The 20472-nt window shown below is 36.8% G+C and overlaps 1 protein-coding gene across 1 annotated transcript in view; it reads left to right on the forward strand.

Annotated features, from left to right (window-relative positions):
- The window catches only part of AP4E1 (adaptor related protein complex 4 subunit epsilon 1), a 90290-nt gene that overhangs the window by 60439 nt on the left and 9379 nt on the right, over nucleotides 1-20472 (forward strand). The window contains exons 15-17 of the mRNA XM_053595046.1: nucleotides 2702-2816; nucleotides 13723-13846; nucleotides 19076-19334. Of these exons, the coding sequence (XP_053451021.1) occupies nucleotides 2702-2816; nucleotides 13723-13846; nucleotides 19076-19334 (498 nt within the window). The remainder of the gene's footprint in view (nucleotides 1-2701; nucleotides 2817-13722; nucleotides 13847-19075; nucleotides 19335-20472) is intronic.

Consider the following 20472-nt stretch of genomic DNA (forward strand, 5'->3'; position numbering starts at 1 on the left):
TTTAGGCTGTGGTGGTTAGCGGAAACTTTGGTGAGGCTTTGCTGCCACAGGTGGTGTTAGTGGCAGCCCTGGTGTACCAGTCCTCAGGCACCTGGGCAGTATATGCAGGTGCCAGTAGTGCCATGTCTGGGTTCATTGGCCCCCAGGCCTTTAAGTGGTGTGTACCCGTGTTATGGCAGTGGCTGCAGTGGGCTGGGCACTAGTTGTCTTTTATTAAGACTCTTGAATGATGCCACATGTCATTTGGATTATTTCACACTTTCCCCCTGATTTGTATTAGCTTATAGGTTGGTTATAAACTATTTTACAAAGGATACAGATGAAGTGCATAAGGTGAGATATGAGGGAAGGGGCACAGAGCTTTCATGCCTTCCCTGAACATGCCACCATCCTGGAACCCCCAGGTATTAGGCTGTATTATTTTTGCCTCCTTTGAAAAAAAAATTTTTTTTTTAAGATAGGAGTCTCATTTTGTTGCATTGTTGTGTCAGCCTAGCTCATAGCAACCCCAAACTCCTGGGTTCAAGCAATCCTCCTGCCAGCCTCCCCTGAGTAGCTGGGACTACAGGTGCATACTACAATGCCCAGCTAATTCTTCTATTTTTAGTAGATATGGGGTCTTGCTCTTGCTCAGGCTAGTCTTGAATTCCTGAGCTCAAGTAATCCTCCCATCTTGGCCTCCCAGAATGCTAGGATTACAGGCGTGAGCTATCACACCCAACCTCCTTTGAAATTCTCTAATATAAATCATTTTATTTCTTCCCTATTTTCTTTGAGAATGTGAAAAAAGTGATTCTCCTTTTTATTTTGTCCATTTACTATCTGAATTCTTTACCATTTTGAAACCTGATCACCTACCTTTTCGTCTCCCACCTACTTTCAGCCACCACTCTTTTTAACCTGAAGTTCTCAGTTGATACTGTCTGTAGTTCATCCCAACCTCTCCTTAAATTGGTGTAAATTGCACAACTTCTAAAGGCAAACAGATTCATTTAAATTTTTATGTGTTAGTGTCATGTCATTGAGAAAATGAAGAGGTTGGGCAGTATGCTCAGTAATTTCCACTTAGGTTTTCATGGGTTATATTCATTTTTAACATCTCTTCAGTAGTTCTTTAGTAATCCTTCAAGGGCAGAGGCTTTGCTTTAGTGTTTGGTAGGCATTTATTGAAATGATTAATGATTGTTCTGTACGTATTATTAAACTTAATAGTAACTACACTTCCCTTTGCCCCCCAATAAAAGATAATAATGATGGCATAGTTCTAGGTCTTAAAATCTTATTCAAGCTAAACCTTCCCAAATTCAGGGGGCAAGGTGCCACTGAGTATGTTTGAGAATTATCTGCCCTTCTAAATTATTTGATCTGTTTGTATACATTTGGTTAAGTCAAGAGAAGCAAATCTTTGGTTTCTGAGGCCATCACTGCTTTGTCCTCTTGTATATCTGTAATTTGTTTTTCCTCTCACTTTTTCTTCACTTTATCCACCTCACTCTTTCTTCATTTTGTATCATTTCTTCATCTTTTTATTTAATCATTCTCTTGTACCTTTCTATTCCTGTTGAAATTAAGTAATTATTTCATAGATTTGTTAAAATCTACTTTTGTGTAGAAGAGAATAGGTACTGTGGGAGATTGAATGATGGTCTCTCAAAGATGTTCACATCTTAATCCCTGGCAACTACACATGCGTTAACTTAAATATTAAAAGGGGACTTGGTAGATTTGATGACATTAAATATTTTGTGATGGGGTAATTATCCTAGATTATCTAGATGGGAATTATATAATTACAAAGGTGAAGCAAAACGTCAGAGAGAAGTTAAAGTAACTCTGTAAGCAGAGGGTGTGGGTACAAACTGATGTGGGTACAAACCAAAGAATGTTGGTAGTCTCTAAAAACTGTGAGAGATGAGAAATACATTCTTCTTTGGCGCATTCAGAAGAAACCAGCCCTGCCAACACCTTGATTTTAATCAGCAAGAAACCAATACAGTCACTGTATCTTAAAGTATGTATGGTATGTTACAGTTCTCAGGGTAGGAACTCTGTCTCTTTTTTATGTCAATCATAGCTCCTAAAGGATACTCTATTAGATGCTCCAAAATACATGTGTAATGCAGTGACATTAATGATAACTGCAAGTGATGGCTCAGCGCCTGTAGCTCAAGCAGCTAAGGTGCCAGCCATATACACCAGAGCTGGCGGGTTCAAATCCAGCTCAGGCCTGCCAAATAACAATGACAACTACAACCAAAAAATAGCCAGGTGTTGTGGTGGGCACCTGTAGTCCCAGCTACTTGGGAGGCTGAGGCAAGAGAATCTCTTAAGCCCAGGAGTTGGAGGTTGCTGTGAGCTGCAGTGCCACTGCACTCTACCCAGGGCAACAGCTTGAGGCTCTGTCTCAAAAAAAAAAAAAAAAAAAAAAAGAAAAGAAAAGAAAAGAAAAAAATAACTGCAAGTGATTTACATTGGTAGATTCTTAGCCAGGCAGTCTGATTGTAGATATTTCAGATATATCTATAGATATATAGATATCCAGAAAATTGGATAGCATTTTTAAAATTAAAGCTCTGTTTTTCACTTAAAAGTTTTTTATTTTTTGTTTAGGGTATATGGGCTGAAATTATTTACATCAATGTACAATCTGTTATTTAGGATAATTTTTTTTAATTCCTAATTTTGTTTAATTTTAATACAGGTGGATGCTTCCTTATCTTTTCTGGATGGTTTTGTGGCTGAAGGACTCAGTCAAGGGGCAGCACCTTACAAACCCCACCACCAACGCCAGGAGGAAAAGCTTTCTCAGGAAAAAGGTAGTTTTTCTTAGGTTTATCATAAGCAGAGTTGTAGAGACTTTTTTTTTTTTTTGGTAGAGACAGAGTCTCACTTTACCGCCCTCGGTAGAGTGCCATGATGTCACAGGACTCACAGCAACCTCCAGTTCTTGGGCTTATGCGATTCTCTTGCCTCAGCCTCCCGAGCAGCTGGGACTACAGGCGCCTGCCACAATGCCTGGCTATTTTTTTGTTGCAGTTCGGCCGGGGCTGGGTTTGAACCCCCCACCCTTGGTATATGAGGCCGGTGCCCTACTCACTGAGCCACAGGTGAGACTTTTAAAAAATGCAATTGATATTATAGTCATTAAATCAATAATTATAGACATTTACATTTTACTATCTTTTTAAATCTACTTGTGATTTGTTTACTCTAACTAGGTTTTTCAGAGACCCAGAAAAAAAAATTAGCTTAAGGGTATTCCCAAGTCATAGATGCTACATATGTAAGAGAGATATGGCAGCCATCCTGGAATTTTAAAAGAATTTGAAGGTAGAATTGTCATATTGGTCACTGTACTAGTTGGGTGACACATACTAGTGTGAGCATATCTGTGGAAAAGTTTCAGAAAACAACTCTGGTTGTTATTGACCAGTGAGTTTCATTTTCATTCTGCGCAATCTAGTATTTCTTAAGTGTGTTAGAATGCTTCCTTCAACAAAATATCATTTAAGTTATGAATAGCTAAAGAAGGAAAGAATAACTTTATACTTAAGAAATATAGCCTGTCAGGGAAAGAAGTCTGTCATGATTTTGGTAAAGGGGAAATCATTGAGTTATTTTCATGGCGAATGGAAAATATGTATATGAATAAAGGGAGACAGACAACTATTATCTGTTTACAAGTTCAGAATGTCAGTATTAAAAAGTTCAATGCTGGGCGGCACCTGTGGCTCAGTCAGTAGGGCGCTGGCCCCATGTACCGAGGGTGGCGGGTTCAAACCCAGCCCCGGCTGAACTGCAAACCAAAAAATAGCTGGGTGTTGTGGCGGGTGCCTGTAGTCCCAGCTGCTCAGGAGGCTGAGGCAAGAGAATCGCTTCAGCCTAGGAGTTGGAGGTTGCTGTGAACTGTGTGATGCCATGGCACTCTACTGAGGGTGATGGAGTGAGACTCTGTCTCTACAAAAAAAAAAGTTCAATGCTAAAACGTCTTTTTCCCCTTTTCTATTAATCATTTAATAATTTTATTGAGTGCTTATTTTCTAGGCTCTGTATTAGCTGTGTTTAGTTAGTAGTACAACTAAACAAGACCAGAAAGTTAAAGACTCTAATAATAGGCTTAATGTTATCTTTTTGCAGAAGTATTTTTCTTTTAAGACTTTTTAATTTTTTTTATTTTATTGTAGTAAGAACCCTAACATGAGATCTACCTTCTTAACAAATTTTTAAGTATAAAATACATGATTGTTGACTAAAGATACAATGTTGTGCAGTAGATGTTTAGTGCTTATTCATTGTCTTCCTTAACTGAAACTTTATGCCCACTAATTGGTAACTTTCTGCCTCTTTGTCCTTTTATCTCCTTGGAATCATTTCACTCTTTGATTCTATGAATTTGACTTTTTAGATAGCTCACACTAGTAGAATTATGCTGTATTTTTTTTTTTTTCTGTGATTGGGTTATTTCACTTAGCATAGTATCCTCAAGGTTCATTCATGTTGTTGTAGATTATAGAGTTCTCTTCTTTTTCAAGGCTGAATAGTATTCTGTTGTATGTATACATCACATTTTCTTAATTCATTCATCCTTAGATAGACACTTAGGTTGTTTTCACATCTTGGCTATTGTGAATAATACTGGAGTGAATATAGGGGTGCTAATATCTCTTCAAGATCCTGATTTTAATTCCTTTGGAAAAATATCCAGAAGAGGGGCTAGGTGCAGTGGCTCATATGTATAATCTTAGAACTCTGGGAGGCCGAGGCAGGTGGATTGCCTGAGCTCACAGGTTCGAGACAAGTCTGAGCCAGAGTGAGACCTTTTCTCTAAAAATAGCTGGGCATTGTGGCAGGTGCCTGTAGTCCTACCTACTGGGGAGGCTGACACAAGCAAATTGCTTGAGCCCGAGAGTTTGAGGTTGTTATGAACTGTGAGGCCAGGGCACTCTACCAAGGGTGACAAAGTGAGACTCCGTCTCAAAACAAACAAAAAAAAAATCCAGAAGTGGGTTTGCTAGATCATACATAGTTCTAGTTTAATTTTTTTGGAAACTATACTATTTGTCATAATGGCTTCACCATTTTGCCACCAACAGTGGGCAAGGGTTCTAGTTTCTCCATGTTCTTACCAACACTTGTTTTGTCTTTTTTGGATAATGACCATCCTGACAGGTGTGAGGTGATAACTCATTGTGGTGTTGATTTGCATTTTCTTGATAATTTGTGATTTTGAACATTTTTTCATAAACCTGTTGGCCATTTGTATGTCTTCTTCGGCCAAGTGTTTATTTAAGTTCTTAGCTTGTTTTTTTAATCAAGTTATTAGGGTTTTCTTTTTTCTATTGAGTCATAGGAATAACATATTTTGGAGATTAACCCCTATCAGGTATGTGGTTTGCAGATATTTTCTCCCTTGCCATAGGTTGCTTTTTTACTCTGTTGAGTGTTCCCTTGGCTGGGCTAAAGATTTTTAGTTTGAAGTATTCTACTTGTTTGTTTTTGTTATTGTTGCCTGTGCGTTTGGTGTCATGTGCATGAAATCGTTGTGAAAACCAATATCAGAAGCTTTTCTCTTCTGTTTACTTTGAGGCATTTTGCATTTTTTGGTCTTACATTTAATTTTTTAATCCATTTTGAGTTGATTTTTGTATATGGTGTAAGATAAAGTCCAGTTTTATTCTTTTGTGTGTGAATATTTAGTGTTAGCAACAGCATTTATTAGAGAGACTATCCTTTCCCTATTGTGTATTCCTGGCATTGTAGTTGAAAATCAGTTAACCACATACATTTGGGTTTATGTTTGGGCTTTCTGTTCTGTTCCATTAGTCTATATGTCTGTCTTTATGCTAGTATCATACTGTTTTTATTATTGTAGCTTTGAAATAAGGAAGTGTGATGCTTCTATCTTTGTTCTTTTTCAACATTGACTGAGATGTTCATGGTCTTTTGTGGTTCTTCATTGGTGAATTCTACCAAATATGTAAAGAATTAATGCCAATCTTTCTCAAACTTTTCAAAAAATTGAAGAGGAAAGAACACTTCATACTCATTTTATGAGATCAGCATTACTGTGATACGAAGCCAGACAAAGCACACCACTAATATCCTAATGAATATAGATGTAGAAATCCTCAACAAAATGCTAGGAAACCAAATCCAGCAACAAAGTAAAAAGGTCACATACCACAGTCAAGTGGGATTTATCCTGGGGTTGCAAGGATATTCAAATGAATTAATGTGATATACCACGATAACAGAATAAAGGAGAAAAATCACCACTCAGTCAATAGATACAAAAAAAAAAAAACACTTCAAAATATTGCACACCATTTCCTCTTAAAAACTCTCAACAAACTAGGAATAAAAGGAAATACTACAATATAATAAACGTCATATACCGAAAAGCCCACAGCTGACATCATAACTTTGTATGATAAAAAAATGAAATCTTTTCCTCTAAGATGAGAAACAAGGCAAGGATGCCCATTCTTCCCATTTCTAGTCAACATAGTGCTGGAAGTCATAGAGAAGTTCCTCAAGAAAAAGAAAAGACATCCAAATTAGAAAGAAAAAAGTAAAATTATCCCTCTTTGCGACAATATGGCCTATATATAGAAAACCTAAAGACTCCATAAAAACACCTCTTAGAACTAATAAACAAATTTAGTAAAGTTGTAGGATACGAAACCAACATACAAAAATCAGTTGCATTTCTATGAATTAATCAAACTATTTGAAAAGGAGAACAACCCTATTTGCAATAGCATGCCAAAAAGAATATTGAATACTATGAAGCATTGATAAAGGAAATAAAACAAGACACAAACAGAAAGACATCCTGTGTTCATGTGCTGGAAGACTCATATTTCTAAAGTATCCATACAACCCAAAGTAATCTACAGATTCAATATGATCCCTATCTTTCAAGGCTTTTTTATATGTTATTTAGCACAATGATACCTAGTAACTTTGAAAATTCAGTTCTCTTTCCAAGTATAATCAGTTTATTCTGTTAACTCCTTAATATATACATATGTATGTATATGTATTTTTTGAGACAAAGTCTTGCTCTGTCACCCCAGCTAGAGTGCAGTGTCATCATCATAACTCAGAGCAACCTCAATCTCCTGGGTTCAAGTGATCCTTCTGCCTTAGTCTCCCAAGTATCTGGGATAACAGGTGCCTGCCACAACACCTGTAGAGATAGGTTCTTACTCTTGCTCAGGATGATCTTGATCTCCTGACCTCCAGGGATCCTCCAGGGTCGACCTCCTAGAGGGTGAGGATTAGAGGTGTGAGCCACTGCAACTGGACTAACTCCTTGCATATTGATAGACTATGTTGGAAGATAAAAAGTAAAGTTTTGAATTACAATTGCCCAGCCTGTGATTATACTGCATATAAAGGTCTTATGACATCCAGGACATGGAGTAAAAATCTCCTGGAGTTCCACAGAGGGATACCTGGTCCAATTGCCATTATCCTTATTTTCAAATATCTGGAAGCCATCAGTAGCCATTACTAAAGTGAGGGGTTGGGTAGAGAAGAGGAGGTAGGCTGGGGAGACTGTTTCCTGGCACTGTCTGTTTTCTTTCTTAAAATAGTTTAAATGGCTGACACAAATATAATAGATAGCCCTGGAATTCCCCAAGTTTATGCAGACCTTTGCCAAGTACATTTTTTCCCACAGAAACATCATTATACATGGGATTAAGCTCTCAAACTAAACTCTTCCTCTCTCCTCTCAAATCTGTTTTTCAAAAGTTCTCTAAAGCAAGATTGAAATTTCATAAGTTTAAATGGTTAAAAAAAATGAAATTGGCCATGTCGGGACATAGCAAGTGCTTAATAAATACTTAAGGGAAATAATAGAATTATAGAATTGGGGCTTTAAGACAACAAATAAAGATTAGGGAAAAAGCAAGTATTTTCTTTGGAAAGAGTTATTAATCATTTATGATACTGATCTTATTTGTGTTTTTAATAAATCATTTGTAGAGAGTAGTAGTTAAATGCCATTTTAATAAGTGATATTTAGCTCTCTTGGGTAGAAAGATGTCCAGTTTCTAAGAATAAACCTCAGGAAAATATTGTAAAATACAGACAATTGGCAAAAATAGGTGGCATATTGGGGAACATACCTTATTACCACTTCCCATCCAAGAAAATCGTTTAGGAGTCATTGTAAATTATTCTATTGAAATATGATTTATTATTCAAATATATTGCCACCCCAACATTGGGTAACTCCAGAAATAGAAAGGGAAGATAGCAGTGTACTCTTTTATCTACTGACATATGGTTTTTAGAAGGCATATTAAGTTCAGGTTGTTAGTCTCTCTAAGAATAAAATTAAATAATAATAATCAAATAATTAAATAAATTAAATCATTATTAATAATAAAAACCAGCAAAGAATGATTAGAGACATATGGTCAAATGGTCAAGGTATAAAATAATTGCAGTCCAAGGTATAATAGGTAGTGTGCATAAAATTGAAGCCCCTCAAGTAATGAAGGATACAAAGAGGTTAAATAATTGAATTAGTCGCCTATGCCCAGGATAGTTGATTCTGTCTTACATGGATTACTTCAGTAACTTCCAACTTTAAGAACTCTCTCTGCCTCTAGCTCAGGTTTTCTCTTTTGTATGAATTGCTTTCATTCTTCATTTGGTTTACCATCTACATATTCATTAAGTTGCAGTTCAGTCATCTTTCTTCCTTCTCCTGTTTTTTTCTGTTCACCTTTTTTTTCCTTTTGTTATCATATACACATGAGCTCTTACACATCTACTTAACTTATCAATATCTTTGACCATTTTAGTCATTTATTTCTATATGGATCTTGGGAAGTTTTTACTGAAGAATGAAAATAATGTGATTTGAGCTTTATTCTCAACCTTGAACCTTTCTAGGCCTTTCTTAGGTGATAATCTTAATTCTTTTATCTCAGAATTGAAATTTTATGTGTGCTCTTCAAATATTATCCCTTTCCTTGTCTGTTTTCTTTCTTCTTTCAAACTTTTTTCTTCTAATTTTGAACTTCTTCGTGCTTTTTGTTTGGCTTAAACTCTATTTATAATTTGTTCACAGGAAATATTTCTCGAGCTTTTCACTGTTATTAGAAGTATTAATATAGTAGCTGGATGATTCACTGTCACAGATGTTATTAAAAAGAGGCCAGTATTGGATAGTAGGTGCTATGGTTTAAATGTCCCTTCCAAAACTCATGGTGAAATTTAATTGTCATTGGGATTGTATTTAAGAGGTGGTCAAGCCACGAAGGGTCTGCCCTCCCAAAAGATTAGTGTTGTTATCACAACAATCTCCCGTTTATTGTCACGGGAGATTGTTGCTATAAAAGTTAAGTAAGCCCTGTCTCACTCATATGCTCTCTTGTCCATCTCCCTGGAATGATGTAGTCTGAAGGCCCTCACCAGGCTGGTGCCATGCTCTTGGACTTCTCAGCCTCCAGAATCATGAACCAAAAACATTGCTGTTCATTATAAATTACCCAGTCTATAGTATATAGCAATATAAAATGACTAAGACAGAAATTGATATGGAGAAGTGGTGCTGTTGCTACAAATGCCTGAAAATGTAGAAGCAGTGTTGGAACTGGGTAATGGGTACAGCCTGGGAGAATTTGGAGGAGCATTTCTAGATTGCCATAAATAGAGTATTAAGGGCTCAGAAGAGGAGAGCTATAGGGAAAGTCTGAAACTTCTTAGAGATTATTTAAGTGTATATGATTGGGATGTTGGTAGAAATGTGGGTAGTATAGGACATTCTGATGAGATTACAGGTGGGAAAGGCAGTCCTGGTTATGAAGTGGCAGAAATCTTGGCTGAATTATGTCCATGCTATAGGGCTTTATGGCAGATGGAATTTAAGGATATCCCCTAGAATATCTAGGGGAAGGAATTTCTGTGCAAAATATTTAAGGAGCTGTGTGGCTACTTTTAAGTGCGGTAGGTAGAAGGTAGAAGGTAAAAAATGACTTAGAGATGAAATTTATATTAATAATTAAAAGAGAAGTGGGATGGAAAGACTGAAAATTTTCATCCTGGCCATATAGAAAATGAAAAAGTGTGTTTGAGAGAGCAAACCAAGGATGTAGCGAATTGCCTGCTTGCTAAGGAGTTTAGTACTGAAGAGATCATCACTAAGACAGTGGGAGAGTAACCTTAGAGACATTTCAGAGATCTTCAAGATGTCTCTCTCATCGTATGTCCAGAGCTGTTGGAGGACGGAATGGTTTCAGAGAATGGGCCTGGTGTGCCCTCCATGGGCTTGCTTTTTGGGTCTCTGCATCCACATTTTGGTGCAGTGTAGTTCTCCTCAGATGCTTCAGCCATGGCTCAAGCAGGCCCAGATGTGGCTTGACCTGCTGCTGTAGAAGATATAATCCCTAAAGCTTAGTGGTGTACACATGGTGATAATTTTGCAGGTGCACAGAATTCAAGAGCCATGGAGACATAGCTTCTTTCACCTAGATTTCAAAGGATGTCACGGATAGCCTAGGGTCTCAGGCAGAGACTTATGACAGGGGTGGAACCACTACAGAGAGACTAGGGAAAAGCTGAGCAGAGAGAGTTCCCATTAGGGCAATGCCTAGGGGAGCTGTGGGAGTGAGAACTATAGAGCTACCAGCTTGCAGCATCAGTCTAGGAGAGCTGCAGGAACAAGAGAGCTCTTAACCCATGAGAGCTACTGGGTGGACTGAGCCCGGTAAAGCCATATAGGGGTAAGGCTGCCTGAAAGCTTAGGGCCCCAACTCCTGCCCCAGTGTCCACAGAAGGCAGAGCATGGAGTCAAGGTGCTTTATTCTGGAACTTAAGGACTTAATGTTCATTTCCCTGTTGGGTTTTAGACTTACTTGGACCAGTTATCCCTCTCTTCTTACTTATTTCTCCCTTTTGGAATGAGATTATTTACTTTATATCTATCCTACAGTTGTTTGGAATAACTTGTTGATTTCACAGGCTCACAGCTGGAGAGGAATTTGCCTTGGGAAGAATCATGCTTTGAGTCTAACCCTTGTCTAATTCAGATGAAACTTTGGACTTTTGAATTGATGCTAGAATAAGTTAAGAATTTTGTGACTTTGGAGATGAAATGAATGTATTTTGCATTATGAGGACATGAATTTTAGGGGCCAGGGTAGAATGATATGGTTTGAATGTGTATCCCAAATTTCATATATTAGAAGCTTAATCCCCAGTGCAATAGTGTTGGGAGCTGAGGCCTCACAAGAGATGATTAGGTTATGGACGGATTAATGTCATTGTCATGGGAGAGGGCTGTTATAAAAGCCTTCTCTTGCTCTTGCTTGCCCTTCTGCCTTTACCATTGGATGATGTAGCATGAGGGCTCTCCCTAGATTCCAACACCATGCTCTTGGACTTTCCAGCATCTAGAACTATAAGTTAAATAAATTTTTGTCCATTATAAACTACCCAATCTGTGGTATTCTGTTGTAGCAACATAGAATAGACTGTGATTAAGTTAAGCTAGATGATTGAAAAGCTTGGAAAGAGGATATTCTAACTGAAAAGGACCATAAAGAGAAACAGGTGGTTTCCAAACATGATTATGAATGAGACTCACAAAGAGTTTTTAAAAAATGAGCCAGGTTTTTGAGCTCTTACCCTTCTGTATGTGAATCTCTTGGTTATCTGTATACAAAGATCCTTAGGAGATGCAATGAAGTGAGCTTGATACTGGTTATCAGATAATCATTTAGAAACTGTTGATGTAGTTTGATCTCCCTGTCTTACAGATGAAGAAATTAAGGTCTAGTTCACATACCTATTTAGCACCAGATCTATGTCTAGAACTCAATTCTCCTGATGATTAACTAATAAATTAGTTACTATTTTTCTTTTTGCACATTGATTTCTTTCTGTACCATTGATTTAGCTAATCAACAGACATTAATATTTAGTATTCTTTGGATTAAGGGCCATTTCCTTTGGAGAAGGCAGTACTATAATAGTTCAGAATACAGCTTTGGAGTTAGAGTGTCTGAGTGCATATTTGGCTCTTTCATTTACTGTTTTTGTAATCTGAGTAAGTTCTTGACACACTTCTGCCAATTTCCTCCTTTGTAAAATGAGAATAATTACAGAAGTTAACATTTGTATTTTCTAAGATACTTTTTGTGATTTGAGAATGTCCTTTTAGTTATAATCTAGATGGTCCAGAAAGATAAATTTGCCAGGTAGGGTTAGTTTTAGCGAATTAACATATCAAAAAATAAACAAAGTGGGGCCTTGTACAACATAGACAGTTATTGCTCCTTCCCAATAAAGAAATCCAGAAGTATCCTAGAGTTAATGATGGATTCTTGAGTATATAAATCTAGGCTCCACCTATCTTGGTTTTCTAGCATCTTTGGTGATTTACTTCATGATCCAACATGGCTTCTTGTATTCCAGCAATCATACTGCAATCCAGCCATCAGGAAAGATGAAGGGGGTGAAGAAAGATTATTTTCTCTTGCAGGAGGACTTCTCCCAGAAGCTGCATACAAAATGTATACCTAATTTTATGGCCAGAACTCAGTCATATGGCAGAGGACTTTGGAAATGTCTCCTTCCTGGGTGGTTATGTACCTAGGAATTGAGGGTTCTGTTACTGAGAAGGAAAGTAAGAAAGGATAGTGGCATTTGCTTTATCACAGTAGCTATGAATTTTCATGGCTCTTACTGCATTCATTTAGATTATGCAAATTTAAAGGACTCAGAACTTGAGTATACGTTTGTTATTTGTTATTAAGAGAGGTTTCACATTGAGGGTTTCATTATCTCCTAGGCAACAATGTGCCTAGGAGAATTTTCTTTGGCAAAACATGGTTATCTATTTAATCATAGCTCATTAAACATTTTTTTATTTTTAATTTATTTTTATTTTTTTATTAAATCATAGCTGTGTACATTAATGTGATCATGGGGCACCATACACTAGTTTCATAGACCGTTTGACAGATTTTCATCACACTGGTTAACATAGCCTTCCTGGCATTTTGTTAGTTATTGTGCTAGGACGTTTACATTCCACACAAGGGTATATGTGAAACTCATTAAACATTTTTGCATGAGAGCAGCAACTTTCCAGGAGACCTGGTTCATCAGGTATCTTTCCTAATTGAATTGTTCTTTAGTGTCTAAGGGAAGTAAAAAGAAAAAAATGAAGAACAATTTGTCTTTGATCACCAAGTGGTATGAAGACTTACAGTGAACATTCACTTAGTGGGGCCAGGCACGGTGGCTCATGCCTATAATCCGAGCACTCTGGGAGGCTGAGACAGGTGGATTGCTTGAGGTCAGGAATTTGAGACCAGCCTGAGTAAGAGTGAGACCCCTTTGTAAAAATTAGCCAGGTTGTTGTGGTGGGGACCTGTAGTCTCAGCTACTGGGGAGGCTGAGACAAGAGGATCATTTGAGCCCAAGAATTTGAGGTTGCTGTGCACTATGATGCCACAACACTCTACTAAGGGCTGACATCGTGAGACTCTGTCTCAAAAAAAGAAAAAAATTAACTGAATAGTAGCTGATTTATCATTATAACTTAGATTAAATCATCCCCAAAGTTTTTTCAGTTTGAAAATTGTCACTGGATTCCAAGCTTGAATTATTTTAGTAGTGAATGGTAGCTTTGAAAATTATGCTTTTTTTGCTTTGTTTTAAATGTAAACCTCTGTATTGTTTTAAAACTTCTAGTTCTCAATTTTGAACCATATGGACTTTCCTTTTCTTCATCTGGCTTCACGGGAAGACAGTCTCCTGCTGCCATTTCTCTTGGTTCGGATATATCTGGGAATAGTGCTGAAACAGGGCTGAAAGAGTAAGTTCTTTTTATTAAAATTGAGACTATGGGAGTATTTAAATGTCTTTTAGTATGCCATTTGCCTTCTGCTTCTACTTTGTGTCATCATGATCATTATTTGCTTATTTTAGGATGACTTCCAAAAAGTTTATTCTTTCAGTCATCTTCAAATAATTTTCCAAGGGAGAAGCATATTTGTGATAGTGCGTTTTAGTATAATAGCTTAACAGGGCTGCTAAAAGCTAATTTTTTTTTATTAAATCATAGCTGTGTACATTAATGCAATCATGGGGTACAATGTGCTGATTTTATATACAATTTGAAATATTTTCATTGAACTGGTTAACATAGCCTTCATGGCATTTTCTTAGTTATTGTGTTCAGACATTTATATTCTGCATTTATTAAGTTTCACCTGTATAAAAGCTAAATTTTATATGGGCTATTTCTGTTGTTTCTATTTATTGCTCTCAAGGTATTCGTATTGTGCAGCATGTTCTTATACTTTTAGACTTTACCTGTCTTCCAAGACAGTATAAGGTGTATGCAAGCATGACATGTAGTAATGCATGTAATATGTTTTTTATATTTGTGTGTGTGTGTATGAATGATGAATACTTACCTGAGTATGTAAGTTCTGATACACTTCTTGAAATATATGTGTGTGTATATATACGTGTATATATATATGTTTATACATACACAAACATATGTCAAAAATGTATATATTTGTGTATATATAAGTATAAATATATATACTATATATACATATATACACACATACATATATTTCAAGAAATGTATCAGAACTTACATACTCAGGTAAGTATTCAGCGTATCATTTTACATTCTTCATTCTTCTAAGAAATACTGCTTATAACCATCTCATTGGGAGATTAACAGATATAGAGATGAACATAAAATAAGGTTATTGATTTCACCTGAAGAAGCTGTAGAGTCTTCTGAAGAAGGTGTATGCAAATGCTCCTCGACTTACAATGGGGTTATGTCCTGAAAAATGCATTGTAAATTGAAAATATCTTGTCAGAAATGTATTTAATACATTTCTGTATTTATGTATTTAAATGTATTTAATACCTAATCTACTGGACATCATAGTTAATCTAGTTTACCTTAAATGTGCTTAGACCAGCATTGCAAGAGAGTATCGTATCACATATATATTACTAGCCTGGGAAAAGATAAAAATTGAAAATATGAGCTAGGTGTGGTGGCTCATGCATGTTATCCCAGCTATTGGGGAGGTGGAGGCTGAACCAGGAGGATTGCTTGAGGCTAGGTGTTCAAGACTAGCCTGGGCAACATGATGAAACCCCATCTCTAAAAAGATTTAAAAATTAGCTGGGCATGGTGGCGCATGTCTATAATCCTAGCTACTCAGGAGATTGAGGCAGGATACTCCAGCCTGGGCAACAGAGCAAGACCCTGTCTCTTAAAAAAAATTTTCAAAGTATGGTTTCTGCTGCATGTGTATTGCTTTCACACTATTGTAAAGTCCAAAAAAACATTATAAGTTATAGGTTTAGGAAGATCTATACTCACCTGAGAAAGCTGTATATTTTGCTCAAAGTGCTTTCAGAGTTTCCTTCCACCCACCTTGAAAATTGGTGATTATTTACATGTTTTCTTTGGAGCTGTAGTTTATCATTTTAAGGTAGATTTTTTATTTAGGAAATATAATTAAGTTATTTTTAGAAACAAGTTAAAAAAATGAGATAATGTATGTGAAGTGCATAGTACAACTAGTATACAGTAACTGATTGACAAATGGTAGTTGCTATTATTAGTAATAATTGTCATTATCATCATTATCTAAAAGCCGAGTTTACCAAATAAAATTTAGTGATTAGTCTGAATAATTTTAGTCAGCATACTGATATAAAAGTAAAGTAATGAAAATGGCTTTCTTGTTTGTGAAGTAACTTTAGCTAAAAGAATTCAAAATATTTTAAGTAATGGCAACATTATTGGAATAAATGTAATAAAACCTCAAAGGTGACAACTTTGTACTCGATTTTAGCTAAAAGGCCGAGAAGCGATGAAAGGTGACAACTTTGAAGGGTGACATTTGAATTTTGAGTTCCTGTATATTCATGAAGAAGTCAATTACCTTATTTTATGTTCATGATTATATTTGCCAGTCATTTAATGACATGGTTATAAAAAGTATTTGTGAGAAAATGACATAAATAGACTGTGGGGAGTGTAGAATGAATGCATGACATGCTGAATGAAATGGCGTAAGTTGAGATTCTCTTTCTTACCCTTTTTTTCCTTGCTTTGTTAACATCCTTGGTACTTTCCCCTCCAGATATTTAATTTTAGTATGCTCCAAACATGGGGAGCAGATACAGTTTGTGGGCATATGATAGTGAAGGTAACAGCAATTAAGGACCCCAAGCAGGGAACAAAGGGGCGAGGAAAAGAAACAGAAACCCTCCAAACCCAGGGAGGAACTTACACAGTCACTGTTAGCTGCGCAACAGGTGATAGCTTCTGTTACCTTACTACTGACTTAGAATCTGAAGGATGTGATAGGGCCTTGTAAATCCTGAACGTATACGTGTACTGCCCTCAGAGAAATCGCATTTAGCAAAACTGCTAAGGAATTATATATGCTGTATTATTGTGAAGTGGAACATGAGGGGTGAATTTAAAATTTCTTTCCAAAGAGGACCACAGTGTACACATTATGTCAAGTGAGGATGAGGTAATTGGCAACATGGATCAGCTTTAGAGGGGAAATGATTGCTCTTCTATAGTTTTTGGTAAGCTGAGAATAAAGTAATAAGTCCAATTTAGAATTTCTCACCTGTCAGCACCCTGCCTCAAATGGGAATTTCTAGAGCTAATCTTTTTAAAGGTTATTTGATCAGAATTTTCATATGTGTTAGAATGATCTGATTAGAAAATAATGCAGAGTCATACAATGTAAAATTATGTATTATAGTGTTGTCAAAATCCAGGCAAGAATGACTCATGTTTATTTATTTATTTATTTTTAATTGTTAAATCATAGCTGTGTACATTAGTGCAATCAAGGGGTACAATGTGCTGATTTCATATACAATCTGAAATATTTTCATCAAACTGTTCAACGTAGCCTTCATGGCATTTTCTTAGTTATTGTATGTAGACATTTGTATTCTGCCTTTAGTAAGTTTCGCCTGTACCCATTCTAAGATGTACCGTAGGTGTGGCCCCACCCCTTACCCTCCCTTCACCCTAACCTTCCCCCTCCCTTCCCCTTCCTTGGCCCTTTTCTCATATTCTTGTGCTATAGTTGGGTTATAGCCTTCATGTGAAAGCTATAATTTAGCTTCATAGTAGGGCTGAGTACATTGGATACTTTTTCTTCCATTCCTGAGATACTTTGCTAAGAAGAATATATTCCAGCTCCATTCATGTAAACATGAAAGAGGTAAAGTCTCCATCTTTATTTAAGGCTGCATAATATTCCATGGTATACATGTATCACAGTTTGCTAGTCCATTCGTGGGTCGATGGGCACTTGGGCTTCTTCCATGACTTAGCAATTATGAATTGGGCTGCAATAAACATTCTGGTACAGATGTCTTTGTTATATTGTGATGTTTGGTCTTCTGGGTATAAACCTAGTAAAGGAATTATAGGATCGAATGGCAGGTCTATTTTTAGGTCTCTAAGTATTTTCCAAACATCCTTCCAGAAGGAACGTATTAGTGTGCATTCTCACGAGCAGTGTAGAAATGTGCCCTTTTCTCCACATGCACGCCAACATCTCTGGTTTTGGGATTTTGTGATGTGGGCTACTCTTACTGGGGTTAGGTGATCAAAGTAGTTTTGATTTGCATTTCTCTGATGATTAAGGATGATGAGCTTTTTTTCATGTGTCTGTAGATTGTGCATCTGTCTTCTTTAGAGAAGTTTCTCTTCAAGTCCCTTTCCCACCCTGAGATGGGATCACGTGTTCTTTTCTTGCTAATACGTTTGAGTTCTCTGTGGATTCCGGTTATTAGACCTTTATCAGAAGTATAACCTGCAAATATTTTCTCCCATTCTGAGGGCTGTCTGCCTCATGTTTAAAAAAATTCTTTTTACAGTATGTTTCATATCACTGAGAGGCATATTTTGTGTATGAAATGGCCTTATGTTGCCTTCTTATGCATTTTCCCACTTTTTAGACTGTCTATATCTAGTGCATGACAGAAAGTTTATGTTCGTAATAGGAAGTTATGCAGATGAAGTGAGAAAAATCTTTAAAGTAGCTTGAGGCTCCTTTTGCATCCCTTCTCCTCTTTTGCCTGTTGCTGCGGTTTGGGTTCTCTGGACAGTACTGCAGTGGCATTTAGTATATAGGACAGTGAGTGCTCTTGGATTGAACATCTGTGAAAAGAAGGGGAAAGAAGCAGGTTTGGGCAGAAGAAGTTAAGATGCAGTTCATTGTCAGTGACAACCCCTGCTGACTCCGGGGGGGGGGGGCTCTGGAACTAGAATGACCCTTCAGAGTGGCCTCAAGTTGGACCAAGATGGGTGGCTGGGACTTTATACTTCAGCTCCTCAGTCATTGGATGTAGGGTGCCTGGAAGGCATGTACTCTTGGGTGAAGTTGAGGCAGCTGAGGCAATCCCTGAAGGGGCTGAGAGTTCACAGCATTCCCAACAACTGGGCAACAGTTATTCATGGATGAGGCAGCCCAGAGTCCACCACACATGCCTTTTTTGTTGTTGTTGTTGAACTAATATTTAGATCACTTATTAGTAAAATTTAGGGACTTGTTCTTTTTTTTTTTGTAAATAATCGATGGAAATGTGTTGGTTAAAGAGGGTACATAGACACTGTAATCCTACTGTGAGTATTCATGAATCCCCTAGAGGTGCTACTTTTGAGTATTTGGGAAATGGTAGGGGTCATGGTAGTGGTTCCTATGACCACTTTTGGATCTGCTTGCAGCAGAGACAGCCAGTTTTCTTCTAAGAGATTTGCTGGATAATTTTTTGTTTTTTCATTTTAAAACTTATTAAGAAACTCTTTTGGTACCTGAAAGAAAAGGGGAAATAAAGTATTTATAAAGGGATACTTAGCAGTAAAAATCATGGAGGAGAAATGAACTACTTATAGGGCATTCTTTATTAACATTCAAGTTTTCCTTCTACCATTTACTATTAGGTTATTAAGTATGCCCCAAGAAAGTTAACTATTTGGCTATTGTTTCAATGGACTTGATTTCATTATCAATCTCCTTAGGACCAATAGCTTGAAGATGGAAGGTATAAAGAAATTATGGGGAAAAGAGGGCTATCTTCCCAAGAAAGAAAGCAAAACTGGTGATGAAAGTGAAACTCCACCTATTCCTCAAGAGAGTATAATAATGGAGAATGTAGATCAAGCTATAACAAAAAAGGATCAAGCTCAAGTCCTTACCCAATCTAAAGAGGAGAAAGAAAAGCAGCTGCTGGCATCATCACTGTTTGTTGGGCTAGGATCAGACAATACAATCAGTTTGGTAAGTAATCAATTATATTCTTCTAAGAACCTGTGTCCCCTGGTTGTACAAAAAATAGACTCTATAAAGGCTTCTGGCTGTCCTCTATATACCTGGTGAGAAATAGCTTCCCTACCTTTCATTTGCTGTCATCTCCCAGCTCTAGAGCTACCAGTGACAAAAATCTTTATGTTCCTGAAAGAGAAAATTCAATTGGCTCTACTTGAATTAGATGTTCTCTTCACTCCAGTCAAGTAGGATAAAGGGTCAGGGTCCAGATAAAGTTATAAATATGATCACAGGTACTCTCAGCCCTGTAGGTGGATGGGACAGTTCTCAAAGGGAAGGTGGCTAACTAGTTAAACAGTATGAGTGTATCTGTGGAAAAAGTACATCGCAAGATGGTATTTTTATGGTGAAAATTAGGAATCAATTTAGATGTCTAACTGTAAGAGAACAGTGACATAAATTATAGTCTCTCAGACTTTTATTTAGCTCTAATAATGATCAATATTGAATTATAAAAGGAAAAATATTTACATACTTAAAAAATTTAGAGCATAAATTTTTATTTATGCCTTATCTATAACTATGACTGAAATAAATTATACAAAAATAATTATATTCAGATATTAGGATGATGATGATTTTCAAACTTTTAATGTTGATCTTTTTTTTTTTTAAGTCATAAACACATAGATCATGTATACATTGATGCCTTTATGGGGTACAGTGTGCTGATTTTATATACAATTAGGAATGCTTACATCAAACTAGTTAATATAGCCTTCTCCTCATTTAGTTAATTGTGTTAAGACATTGCCCTATACTTAATAGATTTGATCTATACCTTTGCAATATGAATCATAGGAATGGCCCCAGGATTTACCCTCCTTCCATCAAACCTCCTCCCTCCCCTGATTTGTTACTTTTATAGTAAAAGAATGAATAGTTGGGTGAAGGACAGGTACTGTTTTTGAGCATCTGGGAATACCATGGAACTCTCCTTTTGGTGGGCTAGTGAATCCACTAGTACAAAGTTGTGATTAAAATGACATCCTAGTTCTTTCATCCTCCTCCTCCCTTGGTGGAATTTTCCCTTAATTCCTGTCACTAGTAGTATACCAGACGGTATACCATGCTACATTTTCTTTATCTG

Source organism: Nycticebus coucang, chromosome 6 (genome assembly GCF_027406575.1).
Source record: "Nycticebus coucang isolate mNycCou1 chromosome 6, mNycCou1.pri, whole genome shotgun sequence".
Lineage (NCBI taxonomy): Eukaryota > Metazoa > Chordata > Mammalia > Primates > Lorisidae > Nycticebus > Nycticebus coucang.